The sequence below is a fragment of the Pelodiscus sinensis genome, chromosome 19, assembly GCF_049634645.1.
Source record: "Pelodiscus sinensis isolate JC-2024 chromosome 19, ASM4963464v1, whole genome shotgun sequence".
NCBI lineage: Eukaryota > Metazoa > Chordata > Testudines > Trionychidae > Pelodiscus > Pelodiscus sinensis.
Genome location: NC_134729.1, coordinates 15,392,959 through 15,417,288, shown reverse-complemented (window position 1 = coordinate 15,417,288; position 24,330 = coordinate 15,392,959). Strand labels below are relative to the sequence as shown.

Sequence of the window (24,330 nt, the reverse complement as noted above, 5' to 3'; positions counted from 1 at the left end):
GCCAGAAGACCTTGGGCAAGTCACTTCTTCTCACCATGCCGCTGCCTTCTTTCCCTGCCTTGCCTGTTTAGGCTGTAGGCCAGTGGTCTCCAACCTTTTTAAGCACAAGATCACTTTTTGAATTTAAGTGCAATCCAAGATCTACCTCAAATCCAAATACCGTTGCTCCACCTTCTCTGCGCATCTTCTCCGAGGCCCCGCCCCCGTTCACACTGTCCTCCCTCCCACCCTCCCCCATTCTCTCTCCCTTTCACCAGGTTGGGGTGCAGGCTCTGGTCTTGGATTAAGAGATTTGGAGAGTGAGAGTGGCTCTGAGCTGAGCTTGGGGCAGGCTCTGGGAGGGGTTTGGGTGCAGGGGTGCTCAGGGCTGGGGCAGGGGCTTGGGGTGCAGGAGGAGGTTTGTGGCTGGGCTAGGGTTTTGGGATGTAGGCTCCATCTGGGCCCTGCTGACCTCAGGTGACTCTGGGGTGGGGGTGCAGTGGGGGTAAGGTAGGCTCGCCCCTGCCCTGGCCCTGCACCCTCCCAAAAGCAGCCAGCAAACTCCCTCCCACGTCCTGTTGTGCCCCCCCTCTGCTCCGGAGAGAGGATACAGAGCGGGGCGGGGGGGCACCTTGACATCAGCCCCCTCCTCTCCCTCCCCTGCCCTGCACAGAAAGCAGGAGGCTCCTGAGGGGGCAGCTCCAAGGCAGAGGGGGAGGGGCAGCTGAAGCGCTGGCACTCGACAGCCTCTTGGCCAAACCGGTCAGGATCCCGTCAGGGGTTCCACGATCCACCTCTAGATCCCGACCTCCTGGCTGGGCACAGGCCACGGGCTCCGCTCAACGCACCCCAAGCAGGTCATTGGCTCGTCTGCCCAAACGTCCGGGGAGAAGCAGGCCCGGCTCAGGCCCTGGCAGATTAGGCCAGTGCTGGCCAAGGCTCAGGGCACCGTTCACTTGCTGTGCGGGAACCAGAGGCCCACAGGTACGTCCTGGCAGGCAGACTTCACTCGCATGGGGGCTGATCACTGGCTGAGCTGTAGCAGCCGGGACCAGCTCTTGAGAGGCAGTGGCTAGTGTGCTGGATTGGGTGCTATTCCCAGCCCTGCTGCTGACCTGCTGGGTGTCCTTAAGCAAGTCGCTTACCCTTTCTGTGCCTCAGTTTCCCCTCCCAGTCAGTGTCTCACTTTCCCTCACCTGTCTCACCTATTTGTACTATTAGCTCTAGGAGCCAGGCAGCGTCTCTTGCTGTGCGTATCCAATGCCCAGCACAACAGGGCACCAATCACAGCGGGGGCCTCCATACACAATTGTTCAGACTATAAATACATTTTTAGGGCTTTGGCCCCATTCGCCAGCCCCACATGACGGATCCTGCAGGCGGCAGGGGTACAAAGGGCCCATCCACACCCATCCCAGAGCCCAGCTTGCTTCCTACTTGCACACCAAGGGGGCCGAAAGGGAGGCCCACCACAGAGACGCTGTTTGGCCACTGGCCCTGCTGCAATCGGCCCTTGGGGTGCCCTGCTGGTGACAAAGCTGCTCTCAGCGTAGCCCGACTCTCAGATGCAGAGGGGGGCACCTTGCTGGAGAACCTCCCCAGTGGGAGAGGGGGGAGGAAGTGGGGAAGGGGCTCCCACTACACCCCCTCCTACAGGCAGGGCCAGTGGTCTTCCATAAGCACAGCACCAAGGCCTCGAGAGCGGCAGCCCTCCGCCGGGGATCCTGCAGCAGCCTGTGCACACAGGTGCCCACCAGAGCCCTTGGCTCCACGTGGCCTGCGCTACGTCCACCCAGGCTGGCAGCAGCTGATGTTTGCTTCTAGGACCACGCGAGACGAGTTTGGAGGGTCTCAGCCCAGCCTCAGGCTGTCCACGTGGCACAGCTCTCTGGCCATTAAATTAACCCCTTTGTGGGCAGCCTCAGCAGACAGGCCAAGAACACAGAGACTGGACTCCCCTCTTGCAGGGCCATAACACACCTATAGAGAGAGGAGCCCCCGCTGCCCTCAGCCTGCTAGCAAGCTGTCTCCAGGGTTGTTAACATGCACTCCCCTCTCAACCAGGAAGCTAGGGCCCTTCCCCTCTCCAAAGGGCACTGCGTGTGAGACCTCCCCCCAAGATCCGGCAGCCACAGCCCTGCCCTTGCACAAGCTGAACAGACAAGATCACTGCAGGGCAGGGAGGGAAACTGAGGCACAGGTTGGTGCTCTGACTAGCCCAAGTTCCCCCAGCAGGTCAGGAGCAGAGCTGGCAATAGACCCCCGCTCATCCATCTACCCCTTGGATGTCCCCGCCTCCCATTAACCAGTCGCAGGCCTTGAATAGAACCTCGATCTCACAGCCACCTTCTGCTCTTCAAAACCACATGCTCCCGCCTCTCCCCATGCTGAGGCCACGTAGGAGCGGGGGTCAGTAGGACCCGGCAGCTCCAAGAAGCTAAATTCTCAGCTCCTGCCATGCCAGGGAAAGAGGAGACAGGCAGGGCTGCTCCTGTCTGTGTGGCTACCAGTCTGTTACATGTCCCGGACACCTTGCCACCACCTCGCTGCAGGGGTGAGGGCTGGGGCAGGAGTCCTGGCTTAAAGGAGCACAGCAGCTGCCAGCACCTCTCCTCCGGCGCGCTCTTCGATCTGCTGCTGGCTGCACTTACCGGCTCCTGAGTGGGTTTTAATTATTGATGCCTCTCTTAGCTTTTATCTCGTGTTCGCCGCAGCCGTGAGGGGCTTGCGGCTCCTGCATTAGTGATGAATTGGGAAGGAGGAACCGTCCCCCCGCCCCGCCAGCTCCTGCCGTTACAAAGTACTCCTGGTTTGCGGCTTATGGCACAGCCAGGCCCCACGCCCCAGGGACAGGGACCTCGCAGGCTCAGCCGCTGACAAAGAAGGCCGTACGGTGGTGATGAAACCCACAGAACCCAACGGCCCCCCGTCTCCAGCACTTCTAAGCAGGGCTTAATTGGTAAGGAAAGAGGAGCCAGGGCGCAAGGAATTCTTTTACATTCATCATTGATGTGCTAGGCCAGAGGTGCCTGGGCTCAAATTTAACTCTGCTTATATGTCACTTTCCACCCATAAATCTCCAAGCGCTTTATAATAGAAGCCAGTATCCTCACCCGTTTTACAGACAGGGAAACTGAGGCACAGAGAGGGGACCATGACTGGCATTAAGCCACCTAGCACACCAGTTGCAGAATCAGGAAAAGAACCCAGGACTCCTAGGCCTCAGTCCAGTACACGAGCCACTAGACAATGCTCCGCCCTAGAACAAATCAATCCCAGCCACTTCCATCTTTAATATGTGCAAAACACTGTTGATCCCCTAATGAGAAAGGAAAGTGCTTTTATCCCTGCCACAGTGCAGCCAAGTTTAAGTGATTCACCCACGGCTGCAAGCAGGAGTCAGTGCCAGAGCAAGGAAAACAGGCTGTGCTGTCTACAGGATAGGGCACTAGGCTGAGCAAAGACTTGCATTATACACCTCCCTCCATCCTGCAGACATTGTTCTGAGAGGCAGTGTAGCCCATGGGTAGGGCGCCGGACTGGGAACCTGGACACCGACTTCTATTCCTGACACCGTCGCTGACATGGCAGGTGATCTCGGGCAAATCTCCTGCTCTGACGTTCCTCTTTCTACTCCCATTCTGGGCCTGTTGCGAGCTCTCTGGGGCAGAGTCACGCTCTGTTTATACCCAGCCCTGGGATCTGCCCTGGACGGGCTGCAGAGCAAGCACAGTCTCTTGTTATGTGTCTACAGAGCCCAGCACAAGGGGGCCCTGCTCTCAGCCAAATATTAATTCCTGAGTTCCTGACCCCAGCCCCGTGCTCTGCCCAGCCTGGGGAGCAATTAAGCATGTTCCACTAGTAGGACTAGCTCCATGGTGGACTGCAGGTTATTCCTGGGCTCCATCCCAGCAGTGAACATCAGCCGGCACGGTCTCCTCCCAAACACTGACCTCTCCTCACCTGATTGTTGGAGGAAAGATGGGACAGCAGAGACAGCTCTGAGAAGAGGCACCTGGAGAAGCAGAGGCTGCACTGCTTATGAGTAGGATAAAAGCATGTAGAGGCCCAGCTAAGATTAGGGCCCCCTTGTGCTAGGCACAGGCCTTGTCCTGAAGAGCTACAAAGAGCAGACAGACAAATGATGGGATGGGAATTACAAACAGTGGAGAAGTGACTTCCCCAAGATCACCCAGTAGGTCAGTGGCAGAGAAACCAGGTGTTTTGACTCCCAGCCCTGCGCTTTAATGTCTGGGCACACTGCCTCCCATGACAGCAGCAACCAGTGGATGGCAAGGAGTTAAATTATTTTTCTTCTCTTCACGGGAAGTGACATTTACCTGCGAGCGACCGCTCCGGAGTCTCAGATCTTCACTGGTGCCGCATTTAGAAGGAAAATTTGCCTCTGAATTTTTTACTTCAGCTCGGGTAACTTTCTGCTTTGCACTTTGGGGAGCCCACCCAATAAAACCAGCTTCATCCGTGCTCACAGCATGTGTGCATGGGTAACTCTAGCCACTGCTGGAGCCAGGACTGCTGGGTTCTATTCCCAGCACCACCCCCTTTCCCGCACTGGCATGAAACGCCACCTGAGCTAGGCGCTGTGTTCACCTGCTTGGCTTCCCTTCCCAAACACGGCTTGCACCAGAGGCAGCAGGTTTCAAACACCTGGACTCCCTACAGTCACAGGCTGTGATCCCGAATCACCGCAGACTTGTGTCTCCCCCCCCCCCCCCGCCCCCGGGGGATCAATTGAGCACTGGTTAGTGCTGCCTGGAAGCCAGAAATCCCCCCGGAGCTCTTCAAAAGAGCAAGGGTCAACCCAGGCATCTCTGCCCCCAATGCTCCCTCTTCCCACATCCTCCCCCAGGCAGCTGCATTTCACTGGCTATGGAGTAAGGTTGTGGGGCCCTTTAAAACCAAAGGCACTGCAGACATGCAGGGGAGACACACACAGCAAAAGGTGAGGTGCTGTGAACCAGACAGCCCAGCAAAGCAAAAATGAGCAGGGGTGGGGGTAGGGGTGGGGGGAGCAGCTTCCCTTTCAGAGCAGCGTTTCTGCAGGATTTAAAGATCCTAGTGCTAGGGGCTGTTTATTAACCTGTCTGCCTGGGTTTCTCTTTTGACATTAACAAGCTTCTCCTGCCTTAACCTCCTGCTCACAACTCTGAGCTGCCTTGAATCCAAGAGCTAGTCGTTAAATCACACGGAGGGCTCTGGAAAACGCCCTCTTGCACCTGGTCAGGAAAGGGGCTTGTATGAGCAGACACCAGGTCAAGAGGGAAGAGCTGCTCTGCGACCCGAGCAGCGGTCTTAGCTAGCGAAGGAGTCACTGGGGTGGGGTGCTTTTAAGCCCCTTCTGCTGCCCGGGGGTGGGAGGGGATGTTCGCGCCATGTTTTGAGAAATGCAGCCGCCGTCAGAAGCTGCCAAGAGGAATGTTCTTTGAGTGATCAAAAGTCTAAGCAGGAGACAGATATGGCGCCCTGCTAGCACCAACCTGGGAAGTCAGACGCACTGGCGGGAATGCCCGAGGCATGTAACCAAGAGGCTCCTAGCGAAGAAAAACGCAGGATGAGCCCAGAGATCCCAGGGACTGGAGAGGGAAGTGGTTCTCTGTGCACATTTTAAAGTGGGTTTAGGCCCCTGGAGACTCACACTCCATACACATAGCTCTGGGGAGGGCACGTATACTTGCTACCTGTCAGGATCCTGTGGCTCTCAGCTGACTGTAAACAGGGCCTCCGTCATTCAGCCCTTGACTGACCTGCTACAGCTGCAAATTCATTCCAGTGCCCGTGAGTTTTGTAGTTGAGCTGCAAGGCCAGCCCTCCTCCAGGGAAGCAGATCACAAATGCACCAGACTGACTTCACCCGCAAGCACTCGGTCCCACCTGCCCACAGGCTCGATCTGAACCCGTGACCTAGCAAAGACAGGCGGCATGGCACAAGCTAGCCCTAAAGCCAGTGCCCGCCCCACAGCTCTTACAGAGCAACTGCATGAGCAAACATGGCTGTAAAGACACCCCGAGGGAAAGCCACTTGGCCTCTTGCATTAGAGCCCTCAGTTCCATAGCAAAGGCCATAGAGCAGCTGTCAGACTGGAGACAGCTGGAGCTGCTGCTTAACAGAGCCTGATGCGGGGTTGCATCTCTGGCCCCCAGAGCCCCAGGCCTTGCGGTTCAGGCTGCAGTGCTGACAACAGGACCAATCAGCGACAATTTGCACGGTGCTTTTTTATGGATGTGCACTGACAGGCTTTGGCTGCCCCCGGGAACCAGGCTGAGACCCTTCCAACTCATTTCACATCCGTCCCAAAGCTGTGCCTAGCTGGTGGCACCTAAGGGGCATGGTCAGCAGGTGAAGGCTGCACCAAGACTGATCCAGCCAGTGCTGCAGCAGCTGGCAGTTCCCACTAGGGAACGTTTCCCTTTATTTGTAGAATTGTCGATTGTGGAATTTACTGGATGAGACTCCCTAGGGAACAGGAATCCTCCCTGCTTCTGCTGTTCAGTCTCAGGGCTCCCCTGCCAGTGGCTGGTCAAGGTACCTCCCTTTCTCACGCCCACAGCAGGATACCGCACTCCATGAACCTGCAGTCTCGTGGGACGAAGCAAATTCTGTCTTAGAAGGGGTGATCTTTGCTAAATACAATCCCTTTGCAGGCCCAGCAGCTCGTGCTCCAATTCAGCTGCACGCAGCTTTGCCAGGGCCTGTGCCCACACGGCTGCCTGCTTTGGCAGCTTTCCTCTACTGACTTCACCAGGCGCGAGATTATGGGCACGGGCCCAGGCAGCAAAAGGCTCCCCTCTCCAGCTGGCATGACAGGTACCCAGAGCAGAGGGATGTTCTCAAGTTAGAACAGGGCTCTCGGGCCATTCTGATTATGAAGAGCTAGCAGCCAATTCTGTCAGCGTGATTGCAGGGCAGCCAGGGACTGACTGTCCAGGGGTGCTGAGCAACATGGATGCAGATGATGCTCATCACCTTGTAACAGGGGGCACATGTATTTGGAGAGTGCCAGCCTGTTACAAGGCGCTGAGCAGCCCTGTTGCGTGGCACCTCCGGACAATCAGACCTGGCTGCCCTAGGATCAACCCAGGAAAGCGCCCCCCCGGCTGAGTGCCGTTCCCGCACTGCCTGATGCCGAAAGCCTCTTCAGCAACTCAGCCCTCCGGCCGAGTGACATGCTGCATCATAAACGCCTGCCGGGCAGGGGCCTCACCCAGGTCCATCCCGGTGCCCTCTGCTAGCGCCCCTTTTCTCTCCGCTTGTTTCCTCACTCAGCCGTGAGCCATGCCTCCAGGGCTCTTCTGGAGGTTTCTTCCCCTAGCTCAAGGCTTTACCTCAGCTCATTGGAGTCTTACACTAGCTCCCGGGGGTGCTGCTGCTGCTGCTCCTTCGGCCAGCCAGGCTTCTCCTCTTCTGGGCTTCAAAGACACTGAGCTGACTCTGGGCCTGCAGCTCCTTTTTAGCATCTCTCTGGCCCCTGATTGGCCAGTTCCTCCACAGCCACTCTAGCCTCCTGGAGGACTTGTCTATGGCCTTTTTCTGGGGTGGGGTGTGGCAGGACCACAGGGCCTTCGGCAGGGGGCCTCAGGACCTGGTCCACCCCACCACACACTCTTGGGGGTAGGAGAGAGAAATCAGGCCTGCAGCATTTCAGGGCGTGCAGGGGAGACTTGTTCTGCATCTGGAGAGGTCACAGAACAGCTGCAAGGCAGCCCCAATCACTTTCATTTTACAGATGGGGGAACTGAGGCATACAGCAGGGCAGTAGAGGGCCACGGATTTGGTCAGACAAAGAACCCAGGCCCTTTGCTTCTGCCCTAGAACCAAAATCTCCGCATTTATTTACCAAGAGTCCTGAGTCGCAGCTTTAACCAACCTTCTTATTTCTTTATTTTAAAGGCACAGCTAGTAACACCCTCCATACAGCATTTTCAGTTCCTCTTCTTATAGGTTGAGTGATTAAACACAAAAAGCAAAACAAGATTTCTCTCTAAAGGACTATATACAAACACGAGATTTTTTTTAAAATTCCATTTTGTTTTTTTTAAAAGAAAGACACGCTAGCGCACGGAAATAGAAACAGAGAAAGCTGCAGTATCCTTTTCCAAATGGGGGGGGGGGGAGGGAAGGGAAGCAGGGGGAGGTTCTAATCTGGTCTGATTTTTCCCCTCCACCTCCTTTCTCCCACCATCTTAGATAGCCAGGTACCATGCTGGAGAAGGCCAGCTGGAAGTGGGGGAGCAGCACGCAGAGACACACCTGGCGACTGAGGGCACTGGAGTAGGTATGGTGCCCCTGGCACTGGTTAAAGAGAGATACATGCAGGACAGCAAGGTGCAGAACTGGTCCAAGTGCAGGTGGGGTGCCGAGAAGGAACAGGGCCAGTGAGATGCAATGGAAACCTACAGAGGCTGGGGCATGTCGGGGCAGGAACAGGGATGTATCTTTAAATATGCACCGGCTCTGGGGAGGAGAGGACGGGGGCAGAAAAGAGGTGGAATGGTACCACTGTGAACGCATAGTACCCAGAGTCCAGACTCGATGCTCTGCTGGCCTAGAGCTGCGGAGAGCAGCGCTCCGAGCCCTGGCGTGACTGAACAATACGAGGCCTGCAACAGATCTGGGGGCGGGCAGAGTGGAATTTAGCAACCATGTGTGCGTGACTGTGGCCACAATTGCTGCCACGTTTCTACTTGGTTCAAGGGAGGTGGCTGCTCAGATCCCCACCCATCGTGGGCACGGAAGGGGGGAAACGCGCACGTTGTGCGCCTGGCGGGATGCCACCCTACAAACTACTGCAGTTCTAAGGAGCACTGACCAGAGCGATACTGCATCTTTTACTGAGCCCCTCCCCCAGCCCCACCCCCTCACTTTAATCTGACTTCTCCCCATCGTCGTCTTGGTGGGTGTCCCCATCGTGACCGTTCTTGTCCTCCTTGGAGAGGTGGGCTTGGGAGCCCAGGGCCGAGAGCGAGAGGAGCCCGGTGCCGGTGCTGACGGCCGGGAGAGACGGGGGCTGCAGGCCCACGGGCAACGGAGTCAAGGGGAGAGCGAGAGCCTGGAGCTGCGAGAGCTGGTGAGCTTGAAGCTGCTGCTGTAGGGAACGATGGAAGAGACGGACAAGAGGGGCATGTGTCATTTGGAAAGTGGGCAGCCCCCTCCGCGACGGGCCCTGCTCCCCTGGGGTAGCGGCCAGCCAAACGGGGCTTCCTCACACACTGCAGCTGGGGCGGCCGCTGTCTTGCAGGGACTGCACCGGTGACCTCCAGAGCAATGCACAGGCTGCTCCTGCCTGCGTGGAAGCTGCTTAGGCCCCCATAGGAGCCTGGTGTTCTTCTGCAGAACCCCTCCTCCCCTCAAACGCCCCTCCCCCCATCACTTATGCTCATGGCTGAGCTGAGTCCTGGCCCACCCCCAACGCTGCACTAGCCCTGCAGCCAGGATCTAGCCCTCTGCCCGTGCTGCTGGATGGAGCCAAGCGGGCTAGACACCTGCAGCTCGGCCTAGACGCTTGCCTGCAGCTCAGCTGCCAGCGGCTGAACACGGCCTGGCCTGATGCAGCCCAGGTCAGCTCCTCATCCACCCTGTTGCTACCTGCGCTGCTGGGCCACGCCAGCCCGATGCACCCCTACGGCCCAGCTTGGCCACGGCAGAGCTGCAGCCAGCAGGCATATGCTGTGGTCCAGCGCTCTGCAGGGGCGCGTGATGTCGGTGTAGGGTTTGGCGAGGGACTCGGGGCTCATCGGAGTAGAGGCGCCATTGCACGGTGGTCAAAGGCTGCTGGCTATGACAATGTGCCAAGAGCCTGCCTCAGGTAGGATGGGAAGGGGGCAAAGGATGCAGCAGAGGCAGCGCTCAGAGCCCCCATCCCCCTGCAGAGCTACAACCTTCTTTGCCCTGGCCCCCCTGCAGCGTGCCAGGGCCTGTCTGTTTTAAATAATTCAGGGTAGCTAAAGTGATTGGACCTGGAGCTCACCCCCCACCCCATCTCCACGCTTCTCCCCTGCTCCCCACAACCCGCTCCTGACCGCGCATCACGTACACGGATGATGGAATTCAGCTCCGGTGCGGTCACTTGCTTGGCTCGTTCAATGGCTCCCAGGACCTGCTGTTGGTGCTGGGTGGGAGGGAGAAGGGGGAGGAAATAAAACCTTCAAGTCATGTAAAGATCACTGTGTGGGACTCAGCACAGCCAGCTCCAGCCCAAGCTAGGTTCTCCCAGCAGGTTGCACGGCCAGTCAGGTTAAACTCATCCCGCCCTGGACTAATTGCCGGCCAAGGAGAGGCTCTGGGGAGGGGGAGGGGAGGGAGAGCAGGTGCCTGTAGAATAAGTGCCTGAATCTGCAATGCTCCCCGAGGATGAAGGGGACAAGAGACATTCCTTTGAGCATGTGCTACAGGATCTGTCCCCATTAAGTACACCACGAGGGGGCCATAAGCCAGCCAAAAGACTTTGCTTGCAGGAGGCAAGTTCCTTCTGCTGATTCCATCGGTGGACTTATCCTCCATGAACATATCTAGTTCCTTTATGAACCCAGCTACCACATCACCTGGCAAGGAGTTCCACAGGTTGACTCTGCACTGTGTGAAGAGGTACTTCTCTATGTTCATTTTAAATCTGTTGCCTATTCATTTCATTGGGTGACCCCTGGTTCTTGTCTTATGGGAAGGGGTAAATAACACTCCCTCATTCACTTTCTACACACTCGTCATAATTTTATAGACCTCTATTACAGCCTCTCTGAGTTGTCTCCACAGCACCAACCAGAAACTCCCCTACCAGCACCTGGCTCAGTAAGATCGATTGATGTAAACCAAAATGGGTTAAAATAACCAATTTTAATCATGATTTCGATCAGCAAGCAACACCCTTGATTATAATCACCCATTTTAATTTTGTTTTACATTTCTACATTTTTGTTATTTTTCCAAAAGAAAGGTGGATTCTTGTTGGTTGGTAACTAAGTATACCCTTTAATCTAAATGTGGTGCTTTTTTGCAAACCAGGAGGATATAGTATCTGTTCACATTTGTGCAAGAAATTCTATGGTGAATGATTCAGTTCTTATTTCCTAACTGATTACTTTTGTACTGGGGTGTGTCAAACTCTACAGGGGTTGAAATACAACCAATTAAATGCACAAACAACATTTTAAGAACTGTTAGCTAAATAAAGTCGCATTAAGTGGGCAGGATACGTGACAAAAATTAAGTTTATCAAAATGTGTTTTGCATTGGAAACCGATGGATTTATTAAATAAGTGAAGTGTTCCCCGTAGTAAGTGAATGGAATTGATTGTTTCTGGTCACCATGTCCCTCTACATATTAGATCTAGCACATCTCATCCTTTCATACCTCATTTTTATACACCAATGGAGAGTGACTAAGGGGGAATAGGACAGGGGTCTACAAGATTCTGACCACAGTATTACTTATCCTTTCACACAAGAGCCAGGGGCACCCACATTGACAGGCAGCAGGTTTCAAATTGCAATAAGGAATTACTTCTTCGCACCCCACACACGTAACCCATGGTGCCAGGTGAAGCCAGGGTTGGGGTGGGCAAGCCCCCAGCGGTGGCCCTTGTGCCTGAGACCCCACCACTGTGGGGGCAGGCCTCCACCAAGCGGGGGCAGCCTGTAGCCTTCCACTGCCCCAGCTCCTCCACCTGGAGCACAGGCGGCCCACAGACCTAGCCTTCCCCCCTGCCCGGGGAGGGCAGGGAGTACACAGCACTGGCCAACCTGGAGAGGGAACTTCTCCCTGCCCCTCGCCCCCCTTCATCCCAGCCTCCCTGGCACCAGAACATTGGGAGGGCTGGCAGCGCAGGGTTGAAGCCCAGGCAGCCCCTCCCCGGAGACTTGGGGGGTGGGGTGAGAAGAGGGTTGTACTGAATGGGGGAAGCATGCGAGCAGTGCCAGCTGGCACTGCCTTCCCCTGCCTCTGATATTCACCACCCATGAGTCAATCTGTGGAACTCAATGCCAGGGGATATTGTGAAGTCTAGTTGGATTAGAAGAGTTGGCTGTATCCTCTAACTGCTAGCCAAGATGGTCAGGCATGTAACCTCAAGCTCTGGGCACCCTTAAACCTGGGACTTCCATAAACTGGGACTAGATGGATTGGAGGGGAGGAGAGGAAGGGGTGTCGATCACTCAATTTCCCTGCTCTGCTCATTCCTTCTGAAGCTTTGGCACCAGCCTCTGTCAGAAGACAGGATCCTGTGCTAGACGGACCCTGGTCTCCAAGATGACCATTCTTGTGCGCTAACAAACATTTCTGCTTTTTCCAGCCACCTATTGGTCTCTCAGGTTCGAATGAACAAGCCACGGAACTGAATAAACTGAAAGGAAGGAAATATTCCCTCTGCACCTGCAGAACCTGAGTTAGCCCTTCAGGAAGCCCTGGTTAAAGGTGCTTCACTAGGGCCTGCTACCGGCTCAGTACAGTACTGGGTAAAATTATTTACCTAGTATTAACCGACTAGAGTAAGTTAAGGCCTCAACATTTTTCCACCATTTCACTTTAATTTTAAATTTATTTATTTATTTGAAATAAGCCGTTATGTAAAATATCCATTTTTTCCAAGAAAGGATGGATTTATATCCACCCTGGATCCCCAGTACAGCTGGACTTTGCAACCTGCAGGCCCCAAATCTCTCCCACCCCCCAACAGAAGAGGGGGGCAGAATTTGCTCTAACTGGACGTAACTGCAGCAACAGGGCGAGAGTAATCCTTTACTCGGGCCATGCAGCAAACTCCACACTACGGCTGTAAGCAAGGGGCTACTTCAAGGCCCCAGAGCCCCTCTGAAAAGCAGCAAGGAAGAAACACTCCACAGGTCAAATGCTCTTTGCCCTGGAAGGTGACCTGGATGCAAGTTCTGAATAACAGGCAGCCTAGAGAGTCACTGGGAAGACCAGCAATAATGCTAGAAAAATTTAGAGCAGCAGCAGCTATATTAAGAATATGTACTAAGTAACTGGCCCACAGGGGTAGCAATAGGAAAAAGACCCTGAATACAATCGCCAGCAAGTAGATTCTTAGCAGAGGGCGAGGGCACTGTGCTAAGACAGAGAAAATGCAGCTACAGCTACACTATTAGAGAGCTTGGACCTCCATGTTCCTTAAATTCCCCCCAAAATGGAGAACAGAGCCCCCATACCACCACCGGGTGGACTAATTCTGACCAGAATTCAATTGTGCCTCATGCTATTAGCCAAGATGGCTCGGGATGTAACCCTTCAAAGGTAAACACGCCAAGACTGCTCTGTCAAAATCAAATTGAGGTGTCATATTCTTCCCCAATGCTCTTTCCTCTCCAGTTAATCCTCTTTTTTTTTTCCTTGAGAGAAAGAGAGAGGCAGGCAGCAAGTATATTAATTAATGAAGCAAAGAAACTAAGATCTTAAGAATCAGCCATATGGAGGTTTTTTTAATACACACTCCAGCCTCCTAATTAGCTGCCAGCATGGCCCAGCCATAGTTCACAGAAGCAGCTGATGACTCAAATCATGGGAAAAGCAGGGGAGCGAACAGAGACCATCTTTGTCTGTGGATGTGCCACAAGATAGGCCAGGACGTTTTAGCCGTACCACGGAGGGTGTTGAGAAACTCAAGAGCTACTTTAAATGTTCCAGGCTAGAGCCTCAGCAGAGTCAGCTACCAGGGACACACTAGCCCAAGTGGCCGTCTCTCCCAGATTTGGCACAGTGGGTGCAGTTCTTTGGGAACAACCCCAGCCAGGTCAATAGCGCTAAGCACTTGAAAAATATCTGCCCCCTTCTCCCACCTAATTCTATGGGGCTGCCCCACAACACCCACTGAACTCCTGAAGGCACCTGGCAACAGGCAAGGTGGAGTGCACAGAAGCCGTGTGGTTAAAGCCCCCACTGCTTGCAATTCACAGTATAGAAAGAAATGGGGGGGGGGGGAGGGAAGTTACCTCTTGAGACAGGTAGGGCAAAACTTGAGCACAAATCCCATTTAGCCGCTTGACAATTTCAGCCTGGGGGTGGGAAAAAAAAAAGGGTCAGAAGAGAGGCACATTCCCTGTAGATTAACTGCCCTGGTCAATATCCGTCCACGAGCGTCCCACCCACCTTGCTGTGTCCCCAAGAGGGTGGGGGAAGGGGTGGGGGGCCCTGAAGGATATCCACTCCAGACCCCTGCACAAATAAATCCTGCTGGTCACATCGTGATTTTTCAGTATTTCCTTGTCCTACTCAGGGACTCAAATATGCATTTAATAAAGAAAGCAGAGACCTATAGGAAGGAAATGTATTAGAAACCAGGCTGGGAAGCGCTGAATTACGTACACTGCTTAGATTCCCAGACACACTTTTGTTTCACTGTGGCTGACTCACTTCGAGAAGGAGAGGCCGTGATGAAATCAGCTGTGGGTCTCCTTGGAGTCATCTCCCCTCTCCCTGCACATCTTTAAAAAGTTCTATAAATCTTGAGTTTGCGCACCAGGAATATTCTCACCAGCTGAGCTAGTAAGAGGAGACTTGGCTAATAACCAGCAATAGGCCCAGGGAGAGACAAAGGCCGACTCTTAATAGGAAGGGCAAAGAGCGCCGGGGAGGGAGGGTTTTTAAAAAAACCAAAACAAACCAATCCATAGCAGAGATCAGATAAAACAACAGTGTCAGCTGGTTCCCATGGGCTTTACAAAAAAAGACTGTTAAGTGTTTTTTTAAATATTTTTCTCCTGGGGAATGACAAAGCTGTTCATTCAGTCAGAATCCAGCCTTTATTTTTATTTGTTGTATGGCGAGTAGTACCGGGCTAGGTTGACGATGCAGAAAGGCACCTACCTACAAGGGTTTACAGAAGCCACCAAGCAGGATGGGGACCTCATGTGAAAAAACTAGAAAGGATTCAGAGAAGAGCCAAGAGAGAGATTAAAGGGTTGGAAAGCATGCCTGGCAGCGACAGGCTCCAGGGACGTATCACAGAGAAGGTTAAGGGGTGAACTGATCACAGCTGAGCACTTGCATGGGGAAGTTTGATAAAAATCGAGGGCTCTTCACTCTGGCAGACAGAGGACTAACAAGAGCCAACGGCTAGAAGCTGAACCTAGACACATTCAGACTAGAAATAAGGTGCACGTTTAAGAATTGCAAGCAATGGACCACTGCAGTCGCTTGCCGAGGGCTGTGGTGCGCTCTCCATCCCTGGAAGTGGGTAAATCAAGATGGGATGTTTTCTTAAGAGAGACTCTAGTTCAGCCACAGCTGCCAGACGAGAAGTAGGAATTAACCCAGAGAAGTCCCACGGCCTATATCACAGAGGTCACAATAGGCATGAAAATCTGTGACTTTAAAGTCAATAAGGCTTACTTGCCCCACCTGATTGGGGACTTTTGCTCTTCCCATTAGGTGCCTATCTGCATCTTTCGGATGCTAAACACCTCTGTAATGTGGCCCAGGGCCTCAGCCAGGTCACTGCACGAGTCTAGTGGCGGAGAGAGCTTAGAAACACGGAAGCCAATATTTTGCACATCTCTCACATTTGCCTGATCACCTCCGTCTGCTTCCCTCTTGACAGACAGAAAAAGGCTGCTTACCCCCAAAATGGATGGGCAAACTCAAAGCTGGAATCCACTCAAGGGCTTGGCAGTTAAACTCCACCGCTAACTGGGCTTGCATTGTGTGGGAGACAGTGCGACAGTGGGAACAGACAGAACCCAGTTTGGGGTTTTATTTAGATAGCCATGGAAGGAAGGAAGAAATCCATGTGTGAAAACAGAAGCCCATTATCTCCCCAAAGCCACTGGGCACTTCAATATATCACCCACGTGAGACAACAGAAGGGGCTGGGCATTTCCAAAGGATGGGGGCTCAGTGCTTTTGGAAAGCCAGGCTCTCAGAAAGCACTGAAAACATTGGCTGTGGTCTACAAACTGTCCCCCCCTTGTTCCCCAGTTAGGCCTGCCAAATTCTGCAGCATCTCCTGTCCCAGAGCAGGGACTGCCCTTAAACTAAAAACATGCATTTTGGATTGGAGCTGGGACATGAGTCAGAGGCAGGAGCTTGAAGTTACCCAGAGGCCCACAAAGGAGACCTAATTGTACAATCTCCCCACCCCAAAGAGAGAGCTTGAAGAGGTGCCTAGGATCTGCCACCTTCCAGATTCTCCCCTCGCCTGTCCTGGAGCTGCTGCATGACAACAGATCACAAGAATTTCCTACGGCCCCTGAACAGTTAAACCACCCAGCACAAGCCCTTGGGAATCACAGGGTAATTGTTTTCAAAGAATCTTTAAAGGATTCTTCCTGCTTCCCCGGCCTTTTCAGCAGGACACGTGACAGGGAGGAAGCAGCAGCTGCTAAAGAGCTCAGCAAGTCCAAACAAGATTTCAGGGGGTTGTGAACCAGGCACGGCTCAGGCTCAGCATCATGTACTGAACATTCCAGCAGCTTGGCCTGGCAGCGCATTCCTCCTGGGCTCCGCCTTCTGCTCTTTCCCTGTCTAGGTGCTGCTCCCTGAGCCCACGGAAATGCCCAGCTCGTTCGGGCCCCACACCTCCTCCACCGGAGCTTAACATCTGAGAGGAGATGCAGAATGTTCTCCCCCAAGTCTCGCCTCTCCATCTGGATTCAGCCCCTAATCCATCTGGCAGAACCATGAAGGTCTTCTATGGACTCATGAACAACCAGCAATGGGGCGTGAGTGTGTCTCTGCAGGGGGAGGAGGAGGAAACAAATCAATCCCAAGAGGAGCTCAAATCATACCCGCCAGAGGGGAACCGTCACGGCTTTCCAATGGCTTCCACAAGGAAATTAAGCCGGCAGAGGCAGGGGAGCAAGGTCAGAGACGTCTGGTGAAGGAAATAACTCCCCCCGCCCATCCTAGCAGCTGCAGAAAACCCTGTCTCACCTGTTTGTGCATTTCGATATTGAGCCCGTAGGACATCTCGTAATACTGCAGGGGGAGAGGAAAGAGAAACAGCAACAACTCAGACTCCCCGCACCACGCAAGGGCTGCACGAGCGGCTTTCCTAACGAAGCTGCAAAGGAGCCGGACGGACGCAGACCAGCACTGGCGAGTTCCTGGACCGTCTCAGAGGTGCAAGCAGCAGCTCCAGGAGAACCAGTCATGGGAGGAAGTTCTCTCCCCACCCTATTAAAGGCTGGCTCATGGTCACAGCCCTTCCTGCACACTTGGGGTGAAATCCTGGTTCCATTGGGAAAAGCTCCCAGGCATCTCAATGAGGCCATAATTGCCTCTGGAATGTTCCCGTGTTCCCTGAGTAGTGCCCTTTGGATCCCCTTCCTGCGTCGCTCAGAGCAGCAGCCGCCATGGTCCCATGCAAGGGGTTTCTCCTCTTCCTTTCTCAAGCTGGGCAGAGAAGGGGTCCATCGCTAACTGCAATTCAAACTTCCGCAGGCCCGGTAGCCAACCAATTCAGAGATAAAACCCTTCTGCTAGCTTCCCACTAGCGGGCTGCTGGCTACACTAGGCAGACGGCAACCTCTGTTTGCAGGGACAAACTGGGATTCAATGTAATCATTTTACTGTCAGCTTTTGAGCGGCAGGGACTTGCCTGTATAGCACCTGGCCCAATGGGGCGATGGTCCCAGATGGACACTACCTAACACACACAGGAATTCTCTCCTTCCCAGGCCCAACAACTAGCTCCAGTGGAAGGAGGTGAAAATTGCTGGTATTTCCGCATCATCCCAAACCCCCTTCTCCTCCACCAGCTCTTACGATGGTTCAAAGCCTGTCTCAGCGAGAATCAGGGCTGGCACCCAAAGTGAAAGATCCTAATCCCTGTCCAGAAACCCCTATAAACCAGCTCTCTGGGACACCCTCCCGTCTCCGCGAGCCCCCGTACGCGCATTGTTCTATTGCTCGTCATTGCCACACACCAGCTGTGGCTCACAGCAAGGAGCTGAATTTCAGTCAGGCAGCCAACCTCCCCCTTTCTGGGAGCAGCCACGGCCTGTGGTGGAGGAATGGGGATGCTGCCCTTTTTATTTGTGCTTTTAAATCCCTCACTCTTCTCAGAAGCACTGTGTTCATCCCTGCCACTTCTCCCCATCCCAGGACGGGCAGCCGCTGACAGCTCAACCCGGCCACAGACTCTGCACTTCCGGCCCCAAGCCCACCTGTGCCCAGGAGCTCACATATGGCAAATCCTCCGCAAACAGGCACCTCTGAGGGCTGAGTGCTGACCACATCTGGGAGAGGAACAGAAGAGGGTTTCCTTACTGAATTAAAATGGCACAGCATGCATCTAGCAGCCAGCTCCCCACTGGCCTGCCCCACTCCAGCGCCCACCACGCGGATGTGGCAGCGTTTCCCGCCCACTCTGCGTCGGCGGCGATGACTGTGCAAGGCAATGAAGGTCTAATTTGCACCCTGCAGCTGTGCTACAAGTCAGCATCGCCTGGCGTTTGCATCACAAAGCCCTGCTTGGCAGCCGTTTCCAGCGTCGCTATTTTCTTGTCTCTGCTCCCAGCCAAGGCGCTCACAGCCCTTCCCTGCCATTAGCAAGTCAAAGCCTCCTTACTTCCATCAGGTAGGTTCGGCCAGTGCCATTCCACTTTACAGAGGCACCGAGATGTCAAGATGACACACGTGGTCAGTAGCAGAGCCAGGAATCAAACCCCAGGCCTGAGCTAAACTGCTTGAGCGGGTGTCCTCTCAGAAGCCCTCCTTGGACTCCTACTCCTCAGCACACTCGCCTCTGCTTCTCCAGGGGCCGGCTTCCGAGTTCATCGGCCTGTTGCTTACCAAACAAGCAGGGATGTGACAGGTTAACCTTCCACCTCCAGATCAGCTACTAGAAGTGGGCCTCATCCTCCCTGACTGGATCCACCTCGTCATCTCCAGCCTGATCCTGGCCTGCACATTTATAGCTGCCTCTGGAAGTTTCCACTACATGCAGCTGACGAAGTGGGTCTTTGCCCACAAAAGTCTATGCTCCAACACTTCGGTTAGTCTATCAAGTGCCACAGGACTCCTCGCTGCTTCAGGCAGGAAGCTGCTCCAACCCCATGAGGCCTGCCGTGGAGGGGTGCTGCTCCAAGCAGGGGCTGCCCCAGCCTGGCCAAAGCAGGTGGGTGGAGTGTGGGGAAATGCTCCCACTCCCCCGAAACACGAAGTTTAACCAGTTAGTCAATTAAAGGGGATTTTACAGCCCTAAAAACGACACCCCTTTCCAGCGGGCTGTTTAACCATGTCCTTTCCCCTTCGCCTGCACCCCAAACCCTCTGCTATTGCAACGGAGTCTTACCATGACATAGTGACGCTGCATCTCTGATTTCTCGCTGGCCAGCTTGTCACATTCCAACTTCAAGCTGAAAGAGCAAAACCAGACAGGTGTTCAGAGAGCTCAGCTAGAGATCACAACAGCTAGAGCTCTCAGCTCGTGAACAGCTGTGCCCTGTGTGTTTGTACAGAACCTAGTGCAATGGGACCCCCAAATACGACCAGAAGAGAGAGCTTATACGTAGGGCTGTAGAGGCTTTGGGATACAGACTGTTCGTGTGTCTGGCGCTGTACAAAGAGAACACAATGGGCTCCTACATGCTACCACAACACTAATAATTTTTAAAAGATACTCAAACAGCATTCAATTGCCCAGTGATGAGAGGATCTTACACTCAGTTACCCACAGGCCAAGCCTTTATTTTTCATCTGGAACAGGAACACTGGAAGGAAGTAGAGTTTCTCTAGCTGGTCCTGCAGCCCTTACTAAGGGAGTCAAATCATGTGTGTCAGGAAGGGCTGATGCATGGACCAGTTTCCAGACCCTATCAGTAATTGTCACGTGGGCTGTAGGGACTAGGGATGTAAATACTTATTCAAAAAGTTAACCAATATAATTTTAATTGTTTAACCAGTTAACTGTGGAGGGCTGGAGTCCCACAGCCAGGGCTGCTCCAGGCAGGGCCCCCCTATAACTATGGCCTTGCTAGCCCCCCTGCTATGGGCAGGGGGGCTCCTCCAGCCCAGCCCTTCCTGGGGGGACCCCCAACCAGGCCTGCTGCACCACGACCAGGGGACTGCTCCAGCCAGGCCCACCGCAGCTGAGGTCCTTCCTGCTGGCCAGGCCACCGCAGGCAGGCAGCTGCTCCCCAGGTCCAGCCCACTTAAAAGGTTATTGGGAAAGCATGCCGGTAAGGCTAATGCTTAGTGGGTAACCAGTTAAACTTTTACATCCCCTAGTGGGGAAGTATTATATAAACTCTCCTGAAAGATTTTAGGTGCATTGTGTGAAAGTAAAAATAAAAAGGAGTGGTCCTGTGACACCTTAGAGACTAACATAGTATCATGAGCTTTCACGGAGGTTGAATGTCGCATTATAAAGCCAATTCCCCTTGCCTTCAACAACTGCATTTTTACATCAAAAGCTAAGAGTGGGACACTTCCAGCCTTCTTAATTAGCCTCATTAGCACCAGTCCTACAATTGACAGGGACTTTGATATATAGATCTATATCAATATTTCTTTTATTTCCACTCCAGCTCATCTGATGAAGTGGGTTTTACTCACGAAAGCTCATACTATATATTTTTGTTGGTCTCTTAAGGTGCCACAGGACTACTAGTTTTTAAAATTACAGACTAACATAGCTACCCCCTCTGAGAATTTCCTGACTAGTTTCTTGATAATGAGACACAAAAAAAAAGCCACTAAAGCAGCATCTTCTATTATTTGATGTATTTAAATGTAAGAATGCAGGCGGTTTGTACACCTAGAATTTCAGCAAGCATGTGCCATGGTTTTACATTTCAAACCAGGAGCAGCATTAACTGCACAGAACCTGTTTCTTTTTCATCCGATTAGATCTTGCAAATGTGTCCCTCTGAAAGATCTACAGTCCACTGCAGATGTATGCCTTATGCAATTGCCAGAAATACATGGCAGCGCTTAAAGGCAGAGGTGTTCTGGGAAATCAGCCATTTCTGAATAGTGACTTCTGGCTGCCACAGATTCCATTGTAATCCTGTTGGCATGAACCTGCACTCCTATTTTCCATCTGAAGCCCCGCCTGGGACGCAAGGCACATGGGAAAGTCAGAGCAGAACAAGCGAGCAGCCACAAAGTCATATGCATAAGGACACAAAATGAAGAGATCTCAATGGTGTATTAGATAATTAAAGAGGATACCCTCAGGTTGATTTAAGCTCTGTTCCAATAAAAGCCAAATCTTAAGATCACTAGAAAGGTTTATTGGAAAACATGCACATTGAGATTTCAGCATTTCCCAGCAGTGTTTGCAATGGGTTCACGTGGGCAAGACAGAACACAGCACAGACTACAAACTCCCAGCCACAGTGCAATCGGCTAGTCCTCATTGTCCTAGCTGAGCAAAGGGTAAACCAGGAGTACTGCTGCTCAGGGGGGGAATTTAAAGCCTTCAGCTTTCATGATCGTCAGGGTTATAACACAGCAGGACTCATCCCCCACCCCTCCCCCCACAACTAGGTGCCATTTTAGCCAAGGCAATCATGCTCTCCATCGCATTTCAAATCTGGCTGCTGTGAAGGAATCTTCCTCCAAAGCACATTGCTCGGGTCTGTTTCCTTGGGGGATCAGCTGTGAGGGTCAGTTCGGTTTCCTACACGAGTCATCCTCTGACAACTGCAGCAGTACATAAGGCTGCAAGAAACTGCGCCGGTCCTCCTTCCTGTCTATCACCATGTCTCTATCTAGCAAGTCAACCTCTGAATATCCCGTCCCCTCCCCAGGAGCCCTTAACAAAAAAATCCTGAAAACTTCATGGCAGAAGCGAGCAAGTGACAGGCCCCTGGGACCCACCTGTGAAAGCATCGTTTACTGCCACCATCTCTGGCTAGCTACTGAGAGCATCGCAGTGACAGCACGCAGCCGATGAGAAGAGCATCCCTTACGGCAGGCTGGGAGGAGGGACGTCACCAAGACAACACTCACTTTGGCATGGGCCCTGAATAGCATCCCCGCCAGCTCCCCGTGGGCCGTAGACATGGAGAGCCGCAGGCTGCGGCTAGTTGCACCGCAGTGCACTAGGCTCACCTGTGGTACTGAGCTTGCAGGAGCTGGAATTCATCTTTAATCCGGTCACAGGAATCAGAGGTCGTGAACTTCAGCTGCTGCGGCAGATGAGACGAACCCTTTGGACACAGAAGAGAGCGCCGGGCAATATGGCAGGAGGGAAAGCGATGCCCAGACAAGCCTTCCCCCTCCAGCACAGCTGTCCCCACAGATGAGGGTCAGCACTGGGCAGCACCCCCAACCCCCAAGCAATGACTGCAGCATCAGCCTCCTTCCCTAGCACTCTTGCACCAAGGACCTGGAATTAAAGCCCCACCTCCAGGAGAACTATTTCTCCCCGCCTCCGCCCCCTCAGATGGGGAACACAGGCCCCAAAAGGGGCCCACGGTCATGCAGCCCTGCTGCTGCTCTGCTAGCTACGGCAATCAGGAAGGTGGAGAGGTCCCAGTTTCTAAAGGCCTCCTTTAATGCGTTTCGCCTCACAGCACCCCTGTGAGGGAGGGCAGGGCTATTACCTCAATTCTACAGACAGGAAACTGAGGCACGGACAGACTAAGCCACTGGCTCTAGGAATGGAATCCAGCAGTCGCCAGTCCCAGGCTGGCATCCCAACCAGTGAGCCAAGCTTTCACTCAGCTGATCTGAGCTCACAATGCCTCCTGCCTCCTTTAGCAACAGGAAGGACAGCACCTCTGCCACCAGGCAACACCCCAGAATTAGAGAGAGAGTTGATAGGGGCCAGGGGATATTTAAACCCACCCCAATCTGCCAGCCTAGGGTTTGTTTGTTTGTTTGTTTCAAGGCAATCCTCCTCCTCTACGGCTCTATCTAGACTCGGGTATTAAAAAGTGGAGGAACAATAAACATTTATTCTTTTCCCATCAGGATAATCAGGGGCTCAAAGCCCCGATGGCAGTAAGCTCGGGGGGGGGGGGGGGGGGGAGATAAATATTCCCATCAGTGCACCGACCCCTCACAGAAACTGGAAGAAGCAGAGCAGCCAGCTTCAAGAAAAGGAAAAGAGCTACTCAGGTAAAAGTGCCCTCACCCCTCCCCCGTCTCCTGCCCCCCACATACCACCCTCTCCCAGACAGCACCTGCACCCCGCCCCTCACCCTCATAAAACACCAACTTGGCCCCCCAGGGCCCAAAGCGGTTTCCACCCAGCACCCCCGTGTCCCTTCCAGCTCGCCCCAGACCCCACGCGAGGCAGAGACGCCCCTTGTGCATTGGCTGGCCCAGCTGCCAGGGTCTTCCCAGCACAAGAGCAGTGGCCGCTTCGCCCCGCTGCACTTCCTGGACCAAGGCGCCCCGAGCCACCCCCGCAGCGCCCCGCCGAGCCCGACACCTCCAGCCCAACCTTGAACTCCCCCCGCACCCCCCTTGCCTCGGGCCCGCCCACGCATCCCCTTACCCGCAGGAGCCCCCGGCGCTTGCCCCAGAGCGCGCTGAGCAGCCCCCACCTGTGCGCCGACCCCCCCGTGGGGTGCAGAGCCCCCCCGCTCCGTGCTTCCCCCACGCACTAAGCGCCCCCCCCCCACGCGCACCCCCCACGCGCGCCCCGGTGCAGCCCCCGGGCCGGGCCCGCGGCTCACCGAGTGCCGGCTTTGCGGAAACATCATGTCAGGCTCGGGCTGCTCCGGCTGCTGCCTGGGCCGGGCCCCGCTGCTCCGCCTTTGTCCCTGCGCAGCGCCCGAGCCTAGGCCGCGTCCCCGCGCCGGGCTGCGGCTCCGCTCGGCTCCGGCCGCCTCGCCTTTTGTCTAATGGCGGCTGCGGCTCCGTCCTGCGGCTGATCAGCACCACCTGCTGCTGCGGCTGCGGCTGCCCCGCGCGCCCCGCTCCGCCCCGCAGCAGCCCGGCCGTGCGCCCCGCTCCGCTCCGCTCCGCTCTGCAGCAGCCCCGCTCCGCGCCGCTCCCCCGGAGCCGGCTCTGCAGCAAAGCCGAGCTGCGCTCCCCCGCCTGGCTGCAGCTCCCCCCAGCGCCCGCCCCCTTGCAGCTCCCCTCTCCGGCAGGGACCTTAGCGCCTCTCCCGGGCCAGGGAACGCCTCCCCTCCCCAGGCGGGTGCAGCTAGCAACACCCTCCCTCCAGCGCATTCCCTCCCTGGACGTGCTTCCTGCTACTCCCGCTCCGGCTGAACAGCTAACGCGTCACCCGGGCCTCCCCCTTCCAAAGATGCTGCAGCGGCCCTGGCTTGAAAGGGTTTCCATTCTGTGCTATTTGGGTCAATGGCGCCCCCCCCGCCCCCCGCCCAGTACAAAAACTGCTCCAGCCCCTCTGTGGGCAGGACTCAGTCCCAGAAAGGCTGCAGGGATCCTCTTCATAGGGGTCTAGGCACAGTAGGGTTTG

General features: G+C 54.5%; 1 protein-coding gene across 5 annotated transcripts; it reads right to left on the bottom strand.

Moving 5' to 3' along the window:
* Window positions 1-7,848: 7,848 nt before the first annotated feature.
* Window positions 7,849-24,026, bottom strand: TLE5 (TLE family member 5, transcriptional modulator). Of its 5 annotated transcripts, none has more exons than XM_075902547.1 (8): window positions 23,579-24,026; window positions 22,005-22,102; window positions 19,240-19,303; window positions 18,110-18,181; window positions 16,875-16,919; window positions 13,937-13,999; window positions 10,032-10,106; window positions 7,849-9,080 (listed from the first exon to the last, which is right to left on the bottom strand). In XM_075902547.1, the coding sequence occupies exons 1-8, from the start codon at window positions 23,603-23,605 to the stop codon at window positions 8,862-8,864; spliced, it is 663 nt and encodes a 220-aa protein (XP_075758662.1). In that variant the 5' UTR covers window positions 23,606-24,026; the 3' UTR covers window positions 7,849-8,861. The 5 variants fall into 5 exon arrangements, with proteins under 5 accessions (XP_075758662.1, XP_075758661.1, XP_075758665.1 ...); XM_075902546.1 differs by having other exon boundaries at window positions 7,849-9,083; window positions 23,579-24,015; XM_075902550.1 differs by lacking the exon at window positions 18,110-18,181 and having other exon boundaries at window positions 23,579-24,012.
* Between the last annotated feature and the right edge of the window lie 304 nt (window positions 24,027-24,330).

Bases quoted from the DNA above. Each gene is read 5' to 3' on its own strand.
- TLE5 (XM_075902546.1), bottom strand. From the start codon at position 23,605: ATGATGTTTCCGCAAAGCCGGCACTCG. The intron at 19,304-22,004 runs GTGAGCCTAGTG...TTGCTCTTTCAG, and splicing joins CTGCAAGCTCAGTACCACAG to CTTGAAGTTGGAATGTGACA. The intron at 9,084-10,031 runs GTACGTGATGCG...CGTTCCCTACAG, and splicing joins AGCTGAATTCCATCATCCGT to CAGCAGCTTCAAGCTCACCA.